The sequence below is a fragment of the Chrysochloris asiatica genome, unplaced genomic scaffold (genome assembly GCF_000296735.1).
Source record: "Chrysochloris asiatica unplaced genomic scaffold, ChrAsi1.0 scaffold00053, whole genome shotgun sequence".
NCBI classification, from domain to species: Eukaryota; Metazoa; Chordata; class Mammalia; order Afrosoricida; family Chrysochloridae; genus Chrysochloris; species Chrysochloris asiatica.
Window position 1 is genome coordinate 12,345,574 of NW_006408571.1, and position 22,665 is coordinate 12,368,238.

The 22,665-nt window shown below is 38.8% G+C and overlaps 1 protein-coding gene and 2 pseudogenes across 1 annotated transcript in view; 2 read left to right on the forward strand and 1 right to left on the reverse strand.

The window, feature by feature from the left end:
• The window catches only part of LOC102814823 (probable phospholipid-transporting ATPase FetA-like), a 154,219-nt gene that overhangs the window by 81,917 nt on the left and 49,637 nt on the right, over positions 1-22,665 (forward strand). Inside the window, exon 10 of the mRNA XM_006863170.1 lies at positions 16,476-16,564. Coding sequence (XP_006863232.1) covers positions 16,476-16,564 — 89 coding nt within the window. The remainder of the gene's footprint in view (positions 1-16,475; positions 16,565-22,665) is intronic.
• Positions 33-1,644, forward strand: LOC102830975 (annotated as a pseudogene).
• Positions 3,061-4,151, reverse strand: LOC102832739 (annotated as a pseudogene).

Sequence of the window (22,665 nt, forward strand, 5' to 3'; positions counted from 1 at the left end):
AAAAAAAAAAAAAGAGTTCATGCCAGGCCACCATGAACCGCTGCCTGGGCGAAGCGCTGCTGCTGTCCCAGGCTGGGACCTCCGCCTTGAGCCAAGGGCGACCCAGACGGCCATGCTGCTGCGGACAGCCTGCCGCTGTCCCGCAGCCTTGGCTGGCGCGCCTGGTGACACTACAGCGAGGCGGCGGCTGACTGCGAGGACGACCCCAAGTTCTTCAAGATGGTGAAGGGCTTCTTCGACGGCGGCGCCAGCATTGTGGAGGACCTCCGAACCCGGAAGAGTGAGGACCAGAAGCGGAACTGGGTGCGCGGCATCCTGCGGTTCAAGCCCTGCAACTGTGTCCTTCCCCATCTGGCGCGTCCAAGGCTCTTTGGGAAGTCATCGAGGGCTACAGGGTCCAGCACAGCCAGCACCGCAAGCCCTGCAAGGGAGGTATCCGATACAGCACAAACATGAGTGTGGATGAAGTAAAAGCTCTGGCTTCTCTGATGTCGTATAAATGTGCAGTCATCGATGTGCCATTTGGAGGTGCTAAAGCTGGTGTGAAGATCAACCCCAAGAACTACACTGGTAATGAATTGGAAAAGATTACAAGAAGGTTCACCATGGAACTAGCAAAGAAGGGCTTTACTGGTCCTGGCATTGATGTACCAGTCCCTGACGTAAGCACGGACGAGCGGAAGATGTCCTGGATCACTGATATCTATGCCAGCACCATAGGGCACTATGATATTAACGCACATGCCTGTGTTACTGGTAAACCCATCAGTCAAGGTGGTATCCATGGATGCATCTCTGCTATTGGCCATGGTGTTTTCCGTGGGATTGAAAACTTCATCAATGTAGCTTCTTACATGAGCATTTTAGGAATGACACCAGGGTTTGGGGATAAAACATTTGTTGTTCAAGGATGTGGTAATGTGGATCTGCATTCTATGAGATACTTACTTAGCTTTGGTGCTAAATGTGTTGGTGTTGGAGAGTCTGATGGAAGCATATGGAATCCAGATGGTGATCCAAAGGAACTGGAAGGCTTCAAACTGCAACATGGTTCCATCCTGGCCTTCCCCAAAGCAAAGCCCTATGAAGGAAACATCTTGGAAGCAGACTGTGGCCTACTGATTCCAGCGGCCAGTGAGAAGCAGCTGACCAATTCCAGTGCACCTAGAGTCAAAGCCAAGATCATTGCTGAAGGTGCCAACAGACCGACAACTCCGGAAGCTGATAAGATTTTCTTGGAGAGGAACATTACAGTGATCCCTGATCTCTACTTGAACGCCGGAGGGGTGACAGCCTCTTACTTTGAGTGGCTGAAGAATCTCAACCATGTCAGCTACGGCTGTCTGACCTTCAAATATGAAAGGGACTCTACCACCTGCTCATGTCTGTTCAAGGAAATTGGGGGAGCATGGTGGAACGATTCCTGTTGTACCCACAGCTGAGTTCCAAGACAGGATATCGGGTGTATCTGAGAAAGACATCGTGTACTCTGGCTTAGCTTGCACTATGGAGCGTTCTACCCAGCAAATCATGCACACAGCCATGAGGTATAACCTGGGGTTGGACCTGAGAACGGCTGCCTACATTAACGTCATTGAGAAAGTCTTCAAGGTGTACAATGAAGCTGATGTGACCTCCACATAGATCTGGCTTCTCTACTCTTCTCTCTACCTGTAACTTCTGCAAACCCATCACAAGTTTTATGTAACCACAGAAATCTTTCCCTAATGACTTATCAGATAATGAACACCATTCTCAACAAGTCGATCCAAATCAGCCCCCATAAAGAAAGAAATTAAGGTTAACTGATCATACACAAATGGAGGAGTGTGAAAATAGAAACCACCCATGCCATAGGGTCATTTGTGGTATCGTGCCTTTAAGTAAAAAGTCTGTTCCATCTGGCTTTACATCCCTTCTCTGTAACTGCATCCCAGCTTTCTAAGGACTGTTGTTGGGGAAGAGCAGCCCTGTGGCTTACATTCTTTCACCCCGGACAAATCTGAGATGGGTTGTCACTTTGACGCATTTATGAAGTAGACTCATGGATTTTCAGAAGATGGCATGGTCTTAAAGTGAGTTACTGATACTTCACATTGGCAGAATCACTCAATTTTGCAAGTTGCAAACAAATAAAATATTTCTTTTTATGTTTTTTGTTCTCTTAGAATAAAATAATCACATACTACTCTAATAAAATTGCCTTTAATCACTTAACAAGCCTAATCTTGACTCAAGCAGAGAATGCCTGTAAACATAAATGAAAAAAATAATCACATACTGCTCTAATAAAATTGACTTTAATCACTTAACAAGCCTAATCTTGACTCAAGCAGAGAATGCCTGTAAACATAAAGGAAGAAGCTAGTATTTTTATAATGTAAAGCAATGTCATTTATAGCTTATCAGCTGTTTATTATTGTCCAGCAAAAATGAAGCCAGATAGAGAGTTAAGTTATCTTCATAACTGCAGATGAGGAAGGCTATTTTTGTTAAGACTGTATGCATTTGCCGACTATAATTATGACACTTAGTCCAAAAAATGCAGCAACCTCCTTGTCATGGTAATTTCCTTTTAAGAATTTATCATGTTGGCTAATTGAACAATATAATTCAAATAGCATATCCCAGAAAAGTAAATGTTCTGTCTCCCTCTTGGGAGTCTTACTGGTGACTCTGAACATTGCTGACCCCAACTGGCCCAGCTTTGTGCCCCTCTACTCTTAGAGGCCTCTTTGCCCACAAATGGAATGAACAAAGTCTGACTGAAAACAGCCTTGGATTGAGTGTTGTATTGGGAATTGTATGGCCAGGGCCTTTTGAAAAGTAGTGTCCCGGTAAAATGCTAGATATTATTTATGTAATGAATGATGTGTGCCTTTTTTTAAAAAAACAAAACAAAACAATAATATCCTTTCAGAAATTTCTAACTACTTTGTAACTGCATGACTTAACCTGGTAAGAAAGCAGTTATTAAGAGTCTACCTTTTTTTTTTTTTTTTTAAGGTTACACAATAATTCATTGAGAACCTCCCCTCCTAGCACCTCCCAGTCTCTAGGTCACTTTTTCCGCTTGTAGGCCTTATATGCTAGCCCCAGGTAGATGGCCGGGGGCAGGGGAGCAGCACACTGCTCAATGAGACTTTTAAGGGTGCTGAAACTGTCTTCCTCATACTGCTTGAACACGGCAGGCAGCTCCATCTCCTCATACATAGCCTTCACTCGGGCAACCTTCTCGGTCTCCTTCTGCCCGTAATTTTCCTGCAAGATCTGGCACTGTTCTGGAGAAGCCTGTTGCAGACACTGAACCACCAGCCAGTTGCATTTATTGTCCTGGATGTCAGTGCCAACCTTCTCCGTCACACTGGGGTCACCAAAGAGGTCACAGTAATCATCCTGAATCTGAAAGAACTCACCCATCTCCAACAAGGATCTTCTTGGCATTGGCATGCTCCTTCTCCCCATCAATGCTCGTCATATATATTGCAGCAGCCACAGGAAGGTAAAAAGAGTAGAAAGCTGTCTTGTACTCGACAATAGATTGATACCTCTTTTCAGTGAATCTGCCAAGATCCACATTGCCCTGGGGGGCAGTGATGAGGTCCAGGGTCTGTCCAATCTCAGTCTGATAAGAACTCTACAAGAAGAGCTTGATCAGATTCAGATAATAGGACCGTTCCCTGCAGTACAGCTTCGGCAGGCAGTAGATACACACTTCCAGCAGCATGGAGTCATTGATGGCATCCAAACTTATGCCTGGCTTCTGATACCAGCAGGGCTGCCCCCGTCGGGTAAGGGATGCATCCATAATGTCGTCTAATACCAGGAAAAAAGCTTGGAGCAGCTCCACACACCACCCACGGTCATGGCCCGCTGAAGACTATCAGCATCCTGCTTTCTTGGCTCCACCAGCTCTTGGAACACAGCCAGTACCGTCAAACCTTGGTTGTACTTTCCCCCAAGGACATTTTACTCTAGGACCTTCCTGAGCCTGGCAATGGCGTCTCCTGTCTCTGGGTGCTCCATCTCATCCTCAGCACCTTGAGAATCTGGGAGAAGTGCTGAATGACATCCTGCTTTTCTTGGGCGTAAGTGTCTGATTTCTGGTTTCCATTCATTCTGAGGGTGGAGCAAAGTGCTCTGTTTCTGGATGCTGGATCTTGCTTGGTTCAAACAGTTGTCAGAGTATTCCTAAAGACCAAACTCATCCCCAAGAGTATACCTTTTCAAAAAAGAAGAAGAAGAAGAAGAAAGTTCATTCCAAACAAAGGCACATATGCATTAGCAGTGGCCTCTCTTGAGAAGTCATTCAGAACCACAATCCATTATACTGAAAAATTTCCTTAGATTAAGTTGTGGTTCAAGAAAATAGAGGAAGTCTCTAATTATCCCAGCCATCAGTGATCATCAATGTTGATGGCACCAGCCATAGTGGGAAGATGAGGACACTGAAGATAACATTGAGGAAGATTCACCACAGTGAAGATTGCTCAACTCAGGTTTCCAAATGCTCCCCTCCACTCCCTAGAAGTCAGAGTCTCATACTCTTCATGTATATTGATAATAATATGACCCAAGAACTTCTGTGTCAAATGCACTACACAGACCCTCTAAAACAAACATATAAGAGACCAAATGAAACAGACACAGATGAAAATCCTGGAACCCTATACTTCAAAGGAAAGGCTAGGAAAGTGGATAGAGTGCTTTTTGGAGTTAAAGCTGAGCAGGGACAGTAAGAGACGAAGATTTACTGGTGAACAGCAGGCCAGACATGGTATGACTTCCTTGAGCTTTTGTGAGCACATTTGGTGACAGAAGCTAACCTGACAAAGAAGATTCAAAGAGGTGGCAGGAAAGGAAACAGCCAAAGTGCCTATATATCCCAGACATACCTTACCATCTGCAACTCCACCCACTGGGCAAGAACCATATCAGCTCCTATATCACTTGATCAACAATAGATAATAGCTAACCCCAGTCAAACACACCCTAAACTGAGGTGCACAAAAGACAAACAGAGAATGGTACACATGCTTCCATTCTCTAACTATACCAAAAAGAGACAGTTCATGAGAGCATAAGAACACATCAGCATACAATCATCAGTTAATTAAAAATATGACAATACCACAATATTCCAGAGACAAGAAACAATTTTAATTCACATGAAATAAAAAGAGAGAATGGCTCAAACAAATGATTAAGATGTAGAGCCATAACATGTTTCTGAGAAAGAAAAGGTAATGGCACTAACTGAAAAACAATTCAGAAGAATGATATTTAGGTACCTTCAAAGGACAGAGAAAGATCGAGGAAAGCAAAGAGAACACAGGAAAACAACTTTAGAAGAATTCAGGACAACACTACAAGAACAAACAGAAAAAAACAAATGCTAATTTTGAAACAATGTTGTTGTTGTTAGGTGCCATCAAGTCAGTACCTACTCATAGTGACCCTATGCACAACAGAACATAACACTGTCCTATCCTGGGGCAACCTCACAATTGTTTCCACGCTTGATTGCATTGATGCTGCTACTTTGCCAATCCATTTCACTGGGCGTCTTCCTCTTTTTCTCTGACTCTCTACCTTATCAAACATGATATCCTTCTCCAGCGACTGGTCCCTCCTAACAATATTTCCAAAGTATGAGAGATGAAGTTTGGCCATCATGGCCTCCAAGGAGCACTCTGGCTGCACTTCTTCTAACACAGATCTGTTTGTTCTTTTGGTAGCCCATGCACTTTCAATATACTCCTCCAACACCACAGCTCAAATGCATAAATTTTTCTATGGTCTTCCTTATTCACTGTACAGCTTTCACATGCATATGAGGCTATTGAAAATACCATGACTTGGGTCAGGTGCACCTCAGTCCTCAAGGCTGATATCTTTGCTTTTCAGCACTTCAAAAAGGTCTTGTACAAAAGATTTGCCTAATGCAATACATTGTTTGATTTCTTGACTGCTGCTTCCATGAGTGTTGATAGTTGATCCAAGAAGAATAAAGTCTTTGACAACTTCAATCTTTTCTCCATTGATAAGAATGTTGTTTATTGGTCCAGTGGTAAGGATTTTTGTTTTCTTGACATTGAGATGCAATCCGTACCAAAGGCTGTGGTCTTTGATCTTCATCAGTAAGTATTTTAAATTCGCTTCACTTTTTAACACCTGAATTTAGAAATCCAGAATATTAATACTAAGATTTAAGAAATGGAAAATACATTGAAAGGGCAAAGGAGTATATTTGAAGCAATGGAAGCATGAATTAGTGAGTTTGAATATAAATCTCTCAATGCTACTATCCTAAAAAAAAAAAAAAAAAAATCAGAAAAAAGAATGAAAAAATCCAAGGAAAGCCTAAGAGTTATGTAGGACACCATGAAGAGGAATAACTTATGGGTGATCAGAATTCCAGAACAGGAAGAGATCATAGAAAGCACAGAGAAAATTTGTCAAAGAGTTGTTGGAAAAAAACTTCCCTAACATCATGAAAGACGAGAAGATAAGCATACAAGAAATTGAACAAACCCCAAACAGAATAGACCTCAAAACAAAATCACCAACATATCATAATCAAACTTGCCAAAACCAAAGATAAGAATCCTGAAAGCAGCATGGGTAAAACAAAAAGTTGCCTACAAAGGAGAACCAACAAGACTAAGCTCTTATTTCTAAGCAGAACCCATTCAGGCAAGAAGACAATGGGATAACATATACAAAACTCTGAAAGCAAAAAAGAAACTGCCAACCATGAATCATATAACCAACAAAATTGTCTCTCAAATGCGATAGCAAAATCAGGACATTTATAGATTAACAAAAATTGAATGAATTTGTAATAGCCAAACCAATTTTACAAAAAATGCTAAAGGGAGATCTTTGGACAAGGAAACAACAACAGCAGACAATACCCTGAGATTAGCATATATAACACCACCACCCAGAACTCAATCCAGATATAGAAGTATTTAAAGTAAACCAAAACAAAATAAAACAAAAAACTTTACAAGACTGAAAATAGGGAACCAAAGACATCAGTATCAATATATAATATTATATCAAGAGATATAATGAAGTCAACTACATAGCAAAAAGAAGGAATAGTGTAGCTACGGAACTTTCCAAATAGCAAGGAAGTTAAGTAGATTTAAAGATAAAACACACTGTTTTAAACACAAAAAAAATTAATAGATTACAGGGTAACCTCAAAGAAAATTAATACTACACATCAAAATAAAGAAGAGAAAAATCAGAAAGATGTAGTAATCATTAACACAACAGAAATGAAAATGAAAAGAAAACCTACAAACAAAATGAACCCAATGCAGGAAATTATGTAGAACAAAGAACCCAGCAGTACCACTAAATGAATAAATGAATGAATGAATGAATGAATGAATGAATAAATGAATAAATGAATGAATGAATAAATAAATAGCAAAATGACAGCAATTGATACATACCTGATGATAATTACATTGACTATAAGTGGATTAAATGCATCAACCGAAAGATGGAGAATAGCAGAATGGATAAGAAAGCAGGATCTTTCACAATATACTGTATATAAGAGGCACATCTTATGCACAAAGACAGAAATTGGCTAAACATACAAGGATAGTAAAAATATAGCAAGCGATCAAAAATGAACAGGAGCATCAATTTTAGTCTCTGATAAAGTAGACTTTAAGGCAAAAACCAGCATAAGAGACAAAGAAGGGCATTATATAATGATTAAGGGATCGATTAAATAAGAGGACTTAACCTTAATAAATATCTATGCCCCCAATGAAAGAGCCACAAATACATAAACTCTAATAGAACTAAGGAAAGAAATAGACAATTCTATCAGCACTGGACTGTGAGCCACAAGGTTGGCGATTCACACCCACCAGCGCTCCTCGGAAACGCTGGACAGGGTCGCTATGAGTCAGAATCAACTCGACAACACTTAACAACAACAATAGTAGGAGATTTTAATAAATCACTTTTGATGAAGGACAGAACAACTAGAAAGAAACTCAACAAAGAAACAGAAGAACTAAGCAACACAGTCAACCACCTGGAGTTCAGAGACATACACAGAACACTCACTACAACACTAGCACAGCACAGAATAGACCATATGTTAGGCCACAAAGCAAACCTTGAAAAAGTTTAAAACATCTCAGATTATTCAAATTCATGTACAAAATACTAAAGACAGTGAGGATGAAATTGAAGAATTCTACCAACTTTTTCAGTCTGAAATTGATAAAACATGCAATCAAGGGATATTAATAATTACTGGTGATTGGAATGCAAAGGTTGGAAACAAAGAGAAAGGATTAGTAGCTGGAATATATAACCTTGGTGACAGAAATGATGCTGAAGATCGCATGATAGAATTTTGCAAGACCAATGATTTATTTATTGCAAATACCTTTTTAAAACAATATAAAAGATGATTATACACTTGGACCTCACCAGATGGAATACACAGAAATCAAATTTGACTACTTCTGTGGAAAGACAGTAGAAAAGCTCCATACCATCAACAAAACCAGCCAGTGGAAGATTGTGGAACAGAACATATGCAAGTTCAGGCTAAAGGGAAAGAAAATTTAAACAAGTCCACAAGAACTAAAACATGACATTGAACAGGTCCCACCTGAATTTAGAGATAACATCAAAAAAAAAGATTTGATGCATTAGATACTAATGATTGCAGACCAGAATAGTTGTGGGATGACATCAAGAACATCATACAGAAAAAAAGCAGTAGGTCATTAAGAAAACAAGAAAGAAAGAAAAGACCAAAATGGATATCAAAAAGACACTCTGAAGCTTGCTTTCCAACATAGAGATGCTAAAGCAAATGAATGAATGAGGAGGTAAAAGACCTGAACATAAAATTTCAAAGGGCAGGTTGAGAAGACAAAGTCAAATATTATAAAGAAATATGCAAAGACCTGAAGTTAGAAAACCAAAAGATAAGAGGAAAAAATTCAAGCCTCAACTTGAAATACTGAGGGATTCTTTGGGTAAAATGTTGAATGATGCATGATAAGAAGATGAAAGGAAAACACAGAGTCACAGTACGAAGAAGAAATGGTCTATGTTCAGCGATTTCAAGAGGGAGATATGAACAAGAAAGAGCCAGTGGTACTGAAGGAAGAAATCCAGTGTGCACTGAAGGCATCAGCGAAGAATGAGGTCTTGAGAATTGATGGAATACAAAATGAAATCTTTTAACAAACCGGCATTCACTCAACTATGTCAAGAAATTTGGAAAACAGCTACCTGGCCAACTGATTGGAAGAGATCCATATTTATGCCCATTTCAAAGACAGGTGACCCAACGGAATGCAGAAATCATCAGAAAATATCATTAACATAACATACAAGTAAAATTTTGCCAAAGATAATTAAAAACAGTTGCAACAGTACACTGATGGGAACTGCCAGAGGTTCAACAACATGAAACAAGGGGTATCACTGCTGACATCAGATAGATATTGGCTGAAAGCAGAGAATACCAGAAAGATGTTTACCTGTGCTTTAATGATTATACAAAGGCTTCCAAGTGTGTGAATCATGGCAAACTATGGACCGCATTGCAGAGAATGAATATTCTGGAACACTTAATTGTGCACATGAGGAACCTGTACATTGACCAAGAGGCAGTTGTTCGAACAGAACAAGAGGATTCTGAATGGGTTAAAATCAGGAAAGGCATGTGCCAGGGTTATAGTCTTTCATTAGATTTATTCTATCTATATGCTGAGCAAATAATCAGAGAAGCTGGATTATATGAAGAAATACATTAATAACCTGCGATATACAGATGATACAGCCTTACTTGCTGAAAACAATGAGGACTATCAAAAGTAGGTAGCCACAGCAATCATAACAGCCTGGTATGAGAGATGAAGTTTGGCCATCCTGGCCTCCAAATACAATGAAAGACACATAGATCAATGGAACAGAATTGAGACTCTAGACGTAAATCCATTCACCTAGAGTAAGCTGGTCTTTGAAAAAGGGCCAGAATGCATTCAATGGAAAAGAGAGAGCCTCTTCAACAAATGGTAGGAAAAAGTGGAAATCTATTTGCAGAAGAATGAAACAAGACCCATATCTCACACCATCTACAAAAATTAACTAAATGTAGATTAATGACCTAAATGTAAAACCTAGAACTATAAACATCATCAATGAAAGTAGGCACAAACTTAGGGTTTCTGATTGTTGTTAAGTGCTGTCAAGTCAGTTCTGACTCATAGTGATCCTGTATAGGATTTCCAAGGAGTGGCTGGTGAATTTGAACCACCGACCTCATGGTTCAAACAGACCTTGCAGCCCAGTGCTTATCCTACAGCACCACACCAGGGGCTCTGATACATAGCATAACTACGCTATCAAGCGTAACTCATAACACACAGCAGAAGACAAAATAGATGACTGACAGCTCCTAAAAATTAAACACTTAACAAGATGTTAACAATAGGCACTTAAACACAAACAATAAACACTTCTGTTCATTAAAGGATTTCACCAAAAGAATAAAAAAGAGAACCCACAGACTGGGAAAAAATATTTGGCAATGACATATAAGGCAAAGGACTACTCTAAAATTTATAGAACACTTCAATGTCTCAACAAGAAGACAAATAATCCAATTAAAAAATTGTCATAGGATATGAACAGACAGCTCACCAAAGAAGACATTCAGGCAGCCAGCAAATGTATGAAGAAATGTTCATGATCATTAGCCAGTGTTGTTAAGTGCCATCAAGTCAGTTCAAATTCATAGCAACCTTGTACAGGGGTGTCTGAGGAGGGGCTTGATTTGAACTGCCAACCTTGTAGTTAGCAGTCAGTGCTTTTCCTATAGAAATGAGATATCATCTTACTCTAGCATTAATAACCAAGTTCAGAAAAACAGAGAACAACAAATTTTGGCAAGTGTGTGGAGAAACTAGGGACCCTCCTACACTGCTGGTGGGACAGTAAAATAGTGCAAGGCACTGTGAAAAATAGCACCTTCTCAGAAAAGTGTAAATAGAAATACTATATAATCCAGCAATACTTTTACTTGGTATATATTCTCAAGAAATAAGAGCCATGACACGAACAGATACATGCATACCCATGTTCATTGCAACACTATTCACAATAGCAAAAACCCTGTGTAAAGTTTCCGATGCTGCAAATCTTTATGGGAGCAGAAAGCCTCATCATCTTCTGAGGAACTGCTGGTAATTTCAACCAGCTGACCATGAAATAAGCAGCCTAACTCGTAAGCATTCTGCTACTAGAGCTCCTTATGAAAGTCCTAGTAGAACTTGTTTCCATTGGTTCTTGGCTTATAATGACACCTTCCAAACTGTCTAGTGCCCAAATTCAAGAGATTTGAACTAAACATATCCCCTGCATTGCACTTAAGCAACTAATCCCACATGTTGTCACTAAGCAAAATGCATTTTCAATCAGAGGTTTTTACCTCCTGACTTAAGAGAATGGCTTTGCATTCATCATCAAAAAACATCAAGATCTGTCTTAAAGTACAATTCTGTCTGAGATAAGATAATATCCATATGCCTACAAGGAACACCAGTTAATACCAAGATTATTCAAATTTATGCACCAACCACTAAAGTCAGTGATGATGAAGTTAAAGAATTCTACCAACTTCTTCAGTCTGAAATTGATCAAACATGTAATCAAGATATATTGACCCTCTGGCTCTAACCCTTACCCACAGACACGACTGGCAGCTCAGCTCCCGGAGATTCATACAAGTGCTAGATGCAGGAACCTGTATTTACGTAAGAACTCAGGCCTCACTGGAGACATTCAAGAAAAGCTTGGACAACCAATTCTAGAAAAGATAAACTCATGCATGAGAAGAGGTGACTAATAACCATACCAAAAGAATATGGCTGCATAAATGCAAGAATCTGATTAAGGAATTTCTGGTGTGGCGCTGTGGGTTAATGCGCCAGACTGCAAAGCTGTTTGAACTGCAAGGTTGGCAATTCAAGCTCACCGGCAGCTCCTTGGAAACCCTATACAGGGTTGCTGTGGGTTGGAATCGACTCGATGGCACTTAACAACAACAACAACAAACTTACATAAACCTGCTTTTTGGACTGTGTTAAAGACTTCACAATAAGAGAAGTAAAACCATAAGAGACCACCTGCTCAGAGCATTGTTTACAGAAGTAAGTTTAATTGACACAAAGAATATCCATGAGATTTCAGGAATAACATGGTCAGCAGAATGAATCTCTGGCAGCCAAAGCAGGACTCTGTGGCCAGCCATGATAGACAAGCTGGACTTTTGATGTAATATTGCTAACAGCTATTGCACTGGGAATGAGGATTCATATGATAGAATCTCATAAAAGCAAAAGTCACCAGGCTAAACCATCTGACAAATGGACACTACTAGAGAAAAAAAAATTCTGTGTACCAGGAATAATCAAATAGGTCTTATTCAATGAAAATAAGGTGTGACATTTGTTGAGGCCTTAAGTTTCAGCAGCTTGGTCACTTGATTAGAACAATAAACCATTATTTCTTCAATTGTGACTATTAATTTTAAAGCAATCATGTATGTATGAGATAGAAAAGAATTTTATTACTAAAAGTAAAATAAATGTAAGTATCACTGAACAGTTGTTTATACTATATAATACCATAATATTCTGACTGGACTGTGGATACATTGAACTGTTTTTCAATCAGAATCATCCTCCATGTATTCCTTTTCATTCATGTCTGCCTCAAATTTCTGGTAAATACATAAAAGTTACTTACTACTAAAAAAAAAAAAAAAAAGATATATTGATAATTACTGGTGATTGGAATGAAAAGGTTGGAAACAAAGCGGAAGGATCAGTAGTTGGAAAATATGACCTTGGTAATAGAAACAATACTGGAGATTGAATGATAAAAATTTTCAAGACCAATGACTCCTTCATTGCAAATACTTTCTTAGAATAACATAAAAAATGACTGTGTGCATGGACCTCACCAGACAGAATACACAGAAATTAAATTGACTATATCTGTGGAAAGAGATGGTGGGAAAGCTTCATATCATCAGCCAAAACAAGGCCAAGGGAAGACTGTGGAACAGACCATCAATTGTTCATATGAAAGTTCAGGCTGAAGCTGAAGAAAATTTAAACAAATCTACAAGAGCTAAAATATGACCTTGAACATATCCAACCTGAATTTAGAGATCATGTGAAGAACAGATTTGATGCACTAGACACGAAAAACCAAAGACCAAAGAGTTGTGGGATGACATCAAGAACATCATACAGGAAGAAAAGAAAGGGTCACTAAGAAGACAAGATAGAAGGAAAAGAACAAAATGGATGTCGGAAGAAACTGAAACTTGTTCTTCAGTGTGGAGATACTGAAGCAAATGAAAGAAATGAGGAGGCTAAAGAGGTAAACAGAAAAGTTCAAAGGTCAGCTTGAGAAGACAAAGTCAAATATTCTAAAGGAAAGACCATGCTTAGCATTTCTCAAACTGAAGGAGCTAAAGAAAAAATTCAAGCCTCAACTTGAAATATTGAAGGATTCTAGGGGGAAATTTTGAACGATGCAGAAAGCATCCAAAGAAGATGGAATACACAGAGTCACTGTACCAAAAAGAAGTGATCAGTGTTCAACAATTGTAAGAGGTAGCATAAAATCAGGAGCCTGTGATATGAAGAAAGAAGTCCAAGGAGCATAGAAGACACTGGCAAAAAACAAGACCCTGCAAATTGATGAAATACAAATTGTTCAACAAACTGATGAGGCACTGGAGGCACTCACTCATCTATGCCAAGAAATTTGGAGACAACTACCTGGCGAATTGACTGGAAGAGATCCATATTTGTGCTCATTCCAAAGAGATTATCCAACAGAATGTGGAAATCATCAGACAATATCATCAATATCTCATGAAAGTAAAATTTTGCTAAAGATAATACAAAAACGGCTGCAACCATACATTGATAAAGAACTTTCAGAGGTTTAAGCTGGGTTCAGAAGAGGACATAGAATGAGGGATATCATTGATGATGTCAATTGGATCTTGGCTAAAAGCAGAGAATACCAGAAAGATGTTTACCTGAGCTTTTTGACTACACAAAGGCTTTCAGTTGCATGGATCATGACAAGCTATGGACAACACTGAAGAGAATGAGTATTCCAGAACACTAAATTGTGCTCATGAGGAACCTGTACATAGACTAAGAGGCAGTTCAAACAGAGCAAGGGAACACCGAATGGTTTAAAGTTAAGAAAGGTATATGCCAGGGTTGTATTCTTTCACCATATTTATTCAGTCTGTATGCTGAGCAAATAATGCAAGAAGCTGCATTATATGAAGAAAAATTTGGCATCAGGATTGGAGGAAGACTCATTAACAACTTGCGACATGCAGATGATACAACCTTGTTCGCTGAAAGTGAAGAGAACTTAAAATAAGATCGAAGACCACAGCCTTCCATATGGGTTGCACCTCAGTGTAAACAAACAAACAAAAAACCCTCACAACTAACAAATAAACAACATTCATATAAATGGAGAAAATATTGAAGTTGTCTAAGACTTCATTTTGCTTGGGTTAACCATCAACACTCATGGAATTAGCAGTTAAGAAATCAAATGACATAGTGCATGAGGCAAATCTGCATGAGCAAAGATGTCAGCTTGAGGACTAAGGTGCACCTGACCCAAACCATGGTATTTTCAATAACTTCATATGCCTGCGAAAATTGGACAGTAAGGAGAATCATAGAAGAAATGATGCTTTTGAGTTATGGTGTTGGAGAAGAGTATTAAAAGTACCATGGAACTGCTGCCTAAAGAATAAACAGATCTATGTTGGAAGAAGTGCAACCAGAGTGCTCCTTGGAAGTCAGGATGGCCAGACTTTGTCTCTCATACTTCAGGCCTATGTTAGGAGGGGACTAGTCCCTGGAGAAGGAAATCATTAGGTAAAGTGGAGGGTTGGAGAACAAGAGGAAGACCCCCAATGAGATGGTATGGCAAAGTGGCAGCCACTGCTCCAGCGTAGCAACGATTTTGAGGTGAGTGCAGGACCAGGCAGTATTTCATTCTATTGCACATAGGGTTGCTTTGAGTTGGTACCAACTTGATGGCACCTAACAAAAATAGCAAAAGCAGTAGTAGTGAGTTTGCCAACCAGCACAAATTTAGTTAAGATTTTATTCTGATTCTTGGTTTGTTATAGGGTAGTGAAAAACTTTTGGGGATGTTGGAAGACTCAGAGCACAGAAAAACTGATGACACTTAAAACCATCCTGAGGTATTCAGTGCAGGGCTGAGTTGCTGTTTTTGCTTACATGATGCCCAAGTTCTACTGTGAGCTTCACCTCCTAATGAAACCTGTGGTAGGATTCTTTCTAAGAATCCTGGAATGATAGGATCTCTCATAGTTTTCAGGCTCTGAGTCAAACTTCTAGTGACTTCAAAGGAATGCTTTAGAGAGAAGAATGGTGTAGCTTTTAGCAGGCATTCCTCCATATATAAACATTGGTTTCATTATTTCACTAAAGTATATGCAAATATAACATTTAGATAATAAAATGTCAGAGAAATTGTGCTACTTACCATTTCTTCTAAGCCTTTTATGTTTTCTCTACAGCTGTATCTCTCCTTAGTAACGTCTAGTCCATTAGGGCCATTAGATGCTCTTTGCTTCTTCTACTTGATGACTTCCTTGTCATGAAGAAGCATGCAAATCTTTGTCTCTCAGTCTCCCCTTCCCAGCCTCCACCTCACAAGCAATCACCACCATTGCTTTATTCTTTCTCCCTTTTCCAGTGAGACAATTTAAATATAGCAGGGCCCAGCTATATTTGCTAAGTGCTGTCAAGTCGGTTGTTGTTGTTAAGTGCAGTCAAGTTGATTCTGACTTATAGAGTTTCCAAGGTGAATTTGAACCATTGACATTGCAGTTCAAACCGACCTTGAGGTCCAGTGCTTATCCTATAGGTGTCTCTTTATCAGAAAATCCCTTCTTCAAGCTAAATAAGCCAAATGATGGAAAGAGAAGCTGACTTCACTCATTTGTAAAAGGTTAGGCTGTCTATTGTGCCTCAGAGAGGACTCAGCATTTGCTGCACAGTAAAGAAGCAGTTGGAACTCTCTTAGAAAAAGTTTTCCACTCTTTTTGTTAGTGGTACCATGAACGTTTTTCTAGGGCTTTAACCCCTGGTGTTAAATAGAACTGGTGTGATGCTGTAGAAAGAGCGCTGGGCTGCTAACTGAAAGGCTAGCAGTTCAAAGTCACTCTGGGAAACCCTGTGCCAGACCTGTACTCAACAGCACACAACAACAACAACAGTTGGATAGGAGGTTAGGCTAGGTGACTGTGAAGGTCCATTTCCATCTAATTTCAAATGTCTGAGTGTTTTCTGTGATTCTAAGAGCTGATGCCTCACTGTTTTACTTAGGGCCAGACACCAAATTAATGCAGAACAGTGGAAAGTCCACCTTTAAACGGACACGCATAGACCATCTCATGAATGTCCTTGTGATCTGGGTAAGTTAAAGATTTGTTTCTCAGTTTCGCTACAAGCATACATACTTCCCTTAAATTGAGACTTGCAAAAACTGAATTCTAATTTAAAAGTCTCAAGCAGTTTCAGAATCTGACAGAAGCCAATTTGCCAGTGAATTTCTAATTTACTGTCTGTTTTAGAAGATAGTCACAATATAAGCTTTTTTCCTTTGGTTAGTGGTACCAGAATGGACCATGGATCTACCTGTAAAATTAAGACACATTTTTATTTATTCATAGCCAGTTTTATGCATAACTATCCTAATGAATCCTTATTTAGACTAATTAGAGGAGTCCTGGTGTGATGCTGTGGGTTAATGCACTGGACTGCAAAGTCTGTTTGAACAAAAAGGTTCAAGCTCACCAGCCACTCCTCAGAAATCCTACACAGGGTTGCCATGAGTCAGAACCTACTCGATGGCACTTACCAATAACAACAACAACAGACTAATTAGAACACCTTATGTGACACTGTGGGCTAATGCGTCAGACTGCAAAGTCATTTGAACTGCAAGGTTGGTGGTTCAAGCTCACCAGCTGCTCCTTGGAAACCCTATACAGACTCAATGGCACTTAACAACAACAACAACAACATGTAGCCTAATATTCCAACAGAAAATAAGGAAACACCGAATGGTTTAAAATTAGGAAAGGTGTGCACCAGGGTTGTATTCTTTCACTATACTTATTCAATCTGTAAACTGAGCAAATAATCCGAGAAGCTGGATAATTTGAAGAAAAACATGTCATCAGGATTGGAGGAAGACTCATTAATAACCTGCAATGTGCATATGATACAACCTTGTTTGCTGAAAGCAAAGAGGACTTAAAATACTTATTGATGAAAGTCAAAGACCACAGCCTTTGTTATGGGTAGCACCTCAATGTAAAAAAAACAAAAATCCTCACCTATGGATCAATAAACAACATCCATATAAATGAAGAAAAGATTGAAGTTGTTAAAGACTTCATTTTGCTCGGATCTACCATCAACTCTCATGGAATTAGCAGTTAAGAAATCAAACGACGTATTGCATTAGGCAATTCTGCTGCACAAGACCTCTTTAAAGTGTTCAGGAAAAAAGATGTCAGTTTGAGAACTAAGGTGTGTCTGACCCAAGCCATGGTATTTTCAAAAGCCTCATATGCATGTGAAAGTCGGACAGTAAATAAGGAAGACCATGGAAAAATTGATGCTTTTGAGCTATGGTGTTGAAGGAGAATATTAAAAGTACCATGGGTTGACAAAAGAACAAATCAGTCTATGTTGGAAGAAATACACCCAGAATGCTCCTTGGAAGCTAGGCAGGATAGCCAAACTTTGTCTCTCATACTTCAGACATATTATCAGGAGCACCAGACCCTGGAGAAGGATATCATGTTTGGTAAAGTGGAGAGTCAGATAAAAAGAGGAAGACCCCCAACAAGATGGATTGGTACAGTGGCAGCAGTGGGCTCAAACATAGCAATGATTGTGAGATTGGTGTAGGACCAGACAGTATTTCATTCTGTTGTGCATGGGGTCACTTTGAGTCGGTACTGACTCAGTGGCACCTAATAACAATGTAAACTAAGGAATCCTGCTGTGGCACTGTAACATAAGACTGGACTGCTAACCACAAGGTCAGTAGTTCAAATACACCAGCTGCGTCTCAGAAACCCTGTACAGGGTCACTATGAGTTGGAATGACTTGATGGCATTTTACAACAACAACAGTGTAATCTAATGATTTTCAAACCATATTTCCTTAGAGGAGTCTTCAGGTATGTTTCAAGAATAGGAAAAAATCAGTAGATTTTGTTCTGCCCTTCCTAGTCTATATTTCCTTCTTTGGAAAGAACATTATCTGTTCTATAAGATTTCAGTTGGAAAACTAAAGGGTTATAAGTGAATAGACAACCCTCACAATGGGAGAAAATATTTTCAAATCATATATCTGAAAAGAATTTGTATCTAGAAAACCAACTCTTATAACTTAAACTCTGTAACTTTAAAATCCAATTTAAAATGATCAATGGACCTGAATAGACTTTACTCTAGAGAAGATATACAGATGGCTAATGAGCACATGAAAAAATGCTCAGCATCATTAATCATCAAGAAAATCCAAATCAAAACCACATTGTGAGACCACTTCACACACACTAACATGACTATAATCAAAATGTCAGGCAAGAACTAGTATTGGAGAGGAACCAGGATGGTGGATTGCATCGTTATGCTGCTCAGACCATCTGCAACAAAGATAAGGGAGACCACACAAAGCACCGTAGATGGTAATTCTGGAGCCTTGAACTTCAGAGGAAAGGTTGCAAAAGTGGATTGAATACTTACTAGGAGGAGAAACTGAACAGGGGTAGTGAAGGAGGGAGACAGACTGGTGAAGGATTTCCCAGCCAGACATGGTAAAGTCATTTTGAACTTTTTCCAGCAGCATCAGTTTTTGTTTTTAAGCACAGTTAAGTCGGTTCCAACTCATAATAACCATGTATAGAGTTTCTGAGGAGTAGCTGGTGAGCATGAACTGCCAACCTTCTGGTTCAAATCAACTTTGCAGTCTAGCACATCAATCTGCAGCACCACACGAGGAATCATAGCAGCTTCAGAGACAGAAGCAACTCGGCAATGCAGATTCATGCTGGGGACTGGCAATGGGAAAGGTGTGTTTCTTTCTTGTTCCCTACACTCCCCTGGTGACTGAAGGAGTGGTCAACCTCCACCCTTATCCACTCCCAGAAATTCACAGCCTCAAGGTTGTGGACCACACCAGAGTGAGGTAAACTTTGATGGTGCCCCTTGGCATCTGGATTTGACAGACAGAACCCACAGTGCACCCTGAAGTAGCCTAGCCCCTGTGAGCATTTGGTCTAGCCAGACAACACCTGGGCCTACAGGACTCTATTTAAGGCTGGGAACTCACTGTGAAGTTTTCTTCTCTCTAGGTCCAGCACCTGCATTTCCTTTATTTTTCTCTTTTTCTCCTTTCGTTGGTTTTTGTTGTTATTTATTCTTTTTTTCCTTCTTCACCTCTTTTCCTTCCCATAACTTTTTAATCTTTTCTGCCTCTGCTTTCATTTTTTCCTTCTGTTCTTCTCTTTCTCTTTTCCCAGCTCTTCCTCTTTTTTCTGATTTTTTTTTTCTCTTGATCTTTCTTTACCATTCTCTAGTCTCCACAATGCCCTGGAGACAACAGACAATTTAATTCACATGAAAAAACAGGAGAGATTGGCTCAAACAAATGGCCAAGATACAGAGACAGAAAATATTTCTGAGGGGAAAAGGGTAATAGAACTAACTGAAAAAGAATTTTTTAAAATGTGAATTGTTGTCATTGTTGTTAAAGTGCTGTCAAAGGATTGATAGAAAGATTGAGGAAAGCAAAGAAAACACAATAGAAACTTAATAGTAATAATAATAATAATAAACACTACAAGAATAAAAAGACAAAATGAATGCAAATTTTGAAATAGTACAAAACCTGCAATTAGAAATCCAGAAATGGACAATACATTGAAAGGGCAAAAGAGTGAGTGCAAAGCAGTGGAAGCCTGAATTAGTGAGCTTAAAGATAAATCTCTGAATACTACTATGCCAAAAGAACAATCAGAAAAAAGAATGAAAAAATCTGAAGAAAGACTAAGAGTTATGTGGGATAACATGAAAAGGAACAATTTACAGGTCATCAGAATTCCTGAACAGGAAGAGAAGCACAGAGAAAATTGTCCAAGAGTTGTTGGAAGAAAACTTCCTTAACATCATAAAAGAAGAAAAGATAAGCACACAAAAAGCTGAACAAACCTCAAACAGAATATATCCCCAAAGAAAAACACCAAGACATATCATAATCAACCTTTCCAAAATCAAAGACAAGTTAAGAATCCTAAGAGCAGCTTGGGAAAAACAAAAACTTACCTACAGGAGAACCAGTAAGACTAATCTCTGATTTCTCAGGAGAAACCAGGTAGGCACAAAGGCTGATAAAGGATGATATATTTAAAACTCTGAAAGAAACAAATTGCCAACCAAGAATCATATGCCCAGCAAAACTGTCTCTCAAATATGATGGTGAAATTATGATGTTTCCTGATAAACAATTGGGTCTTATCCTTGTTCTTTTAGTTTGTGTGTTTGAAATAAAAGGTGCATGTACTATCCAACTACCTGTGGCAGAATGCATGCGTAGGCCAAGCTATTGATATCTCTGGTGTTACAGACAGAAGGCCGAAGACACCAAGATAGCTCTGTTCCCATTTATTCTGAAATTTCAAGTGTGTTTCTGAAAACTGACCTCACTGATTTGAAAGGATTAATGAAATTGACAAACCATTGACAAATCTAGTAAGAGAAAAGAAGGGGAAAATACAAATAAGAAAATATGTGGATGACATCACAGCAGAATCAATGGAAACAAAAAGGATAATAACAGAACATTATGAAAAATTGTACTTCAACAAATTTGAAAATCTAGAAGAAATTAACAAATTTCTAGAAACACATAACCTACCTAAACTATCACAGACTAAAGTAGAAAACTTGAACATACTTATGCCAAGAGAAGAAATTGGTTAAGTCATTAAAAAACTCACACACACACAAAAAGCCCCGGCCCAGATGAGTTTACTGATGAATTCTACTAAACATTCTCAGAGAGGAGCTGACTCCAATTCTACTCAAACTATTCCAGAATATAGAAATTAGGGAAACTTCTCAAATTCATTTTTTTTATAAAGCAAGCATAACTCTGATACGAAAAATAGGCAAAGACATCAGTACAAAAGAAAATTATAGACCAATATCCTTCATGAACATAGATGTAAAAATTCTCAATGAACCCAACAATATGTCATAAAAGTAATACATCATGACCATGTGGGATTCATAACAGGTACGCAGAGATGATTTAATATTAGAAAAACATCACTATAACCCACCATATAAATAAACCAAAAGGAACAAATCACATGACTGTATCAATTGATACAGAAAAGGCATTTTTAAAAATCCAGTATCCATTCCTGATAAAAAAAACACTCAGCAAAACAGTAAGAGAAGGGAAATTACTCAACATAATTAAGGGCATACATAAAAACCAATAGGCAACATCTCTCTCAATGGTGAGAATTTAAAATCATTCCCCTTGTGAACAGGAATCAGATAAGGATGCCCTTTATCACCATTTGTATTCAATATTGTTCTAGAAGACTTAGCCAGAGCTAATAAGGCAAGAAAGGGAAATAAATGACATCCAAATTTGCAATGAAGACGTAAAACTGTATTTGCAGATGATATGATCCTATACTTAGAAAATCCCAAAGACTCAGCAAAAAAAATCATTGGAACTCATTGATAGATTAGGGATAGTGGCAGGGTACAAGATCAGCATACTAAGTCAGTTGGATTCTTTTACACTAATAAAGAGAGTTCTGAAAAGGAAATCGGGAAAGAAATACCATTTACGATGGTGGTGGCGGTTGTGTGCTATGGAGTCAGTTCCAACTCATAGGAACCCTGTATAGGGTTTCTTAGGCTGTAAATCTTTATGGGAGCAAAAAGCCTCATCTTTTTCACACAGAAAGACTAGTAGATTCAATAGCCACCCAAAAAATCTAGCCAGAGAAACAAAAGATCTATAGAAAGAAAACTATAAAACACTACTACAAGAAACCAAGAGAAATGGAGGAATATACCCTGCTCATGGATAGGAAGACTTAACATTTTGAGAAATGATAACACTTCCCAAAGCAATCTATATTCCAACATCATTCTTTAAACATATGGAAAAACTAGTCACTAAGTTTTTATGGAAAGGAAAGAGACCCTGGATAAGCAAAGCATTATTAACTAAGAACAAAGTTGGATGTCTCTTACTTCCCAATCTCAAAACCTACTACATAGCCACAGTAGTCAAAATAGCCTGGTACTAAAGGTGGTGGACTAGGCAGACACTCAGATCTTCTACAACAAAGATATGAGAGACCAAATGAAACAGACACAGATGAAAATTCAGGCACCCTGAGCTTCAGAAGAAAGGCTAGAGAAATGGATTGAGTGTTTTCTGGGAGGAGAAGTTGAACAGGGACTT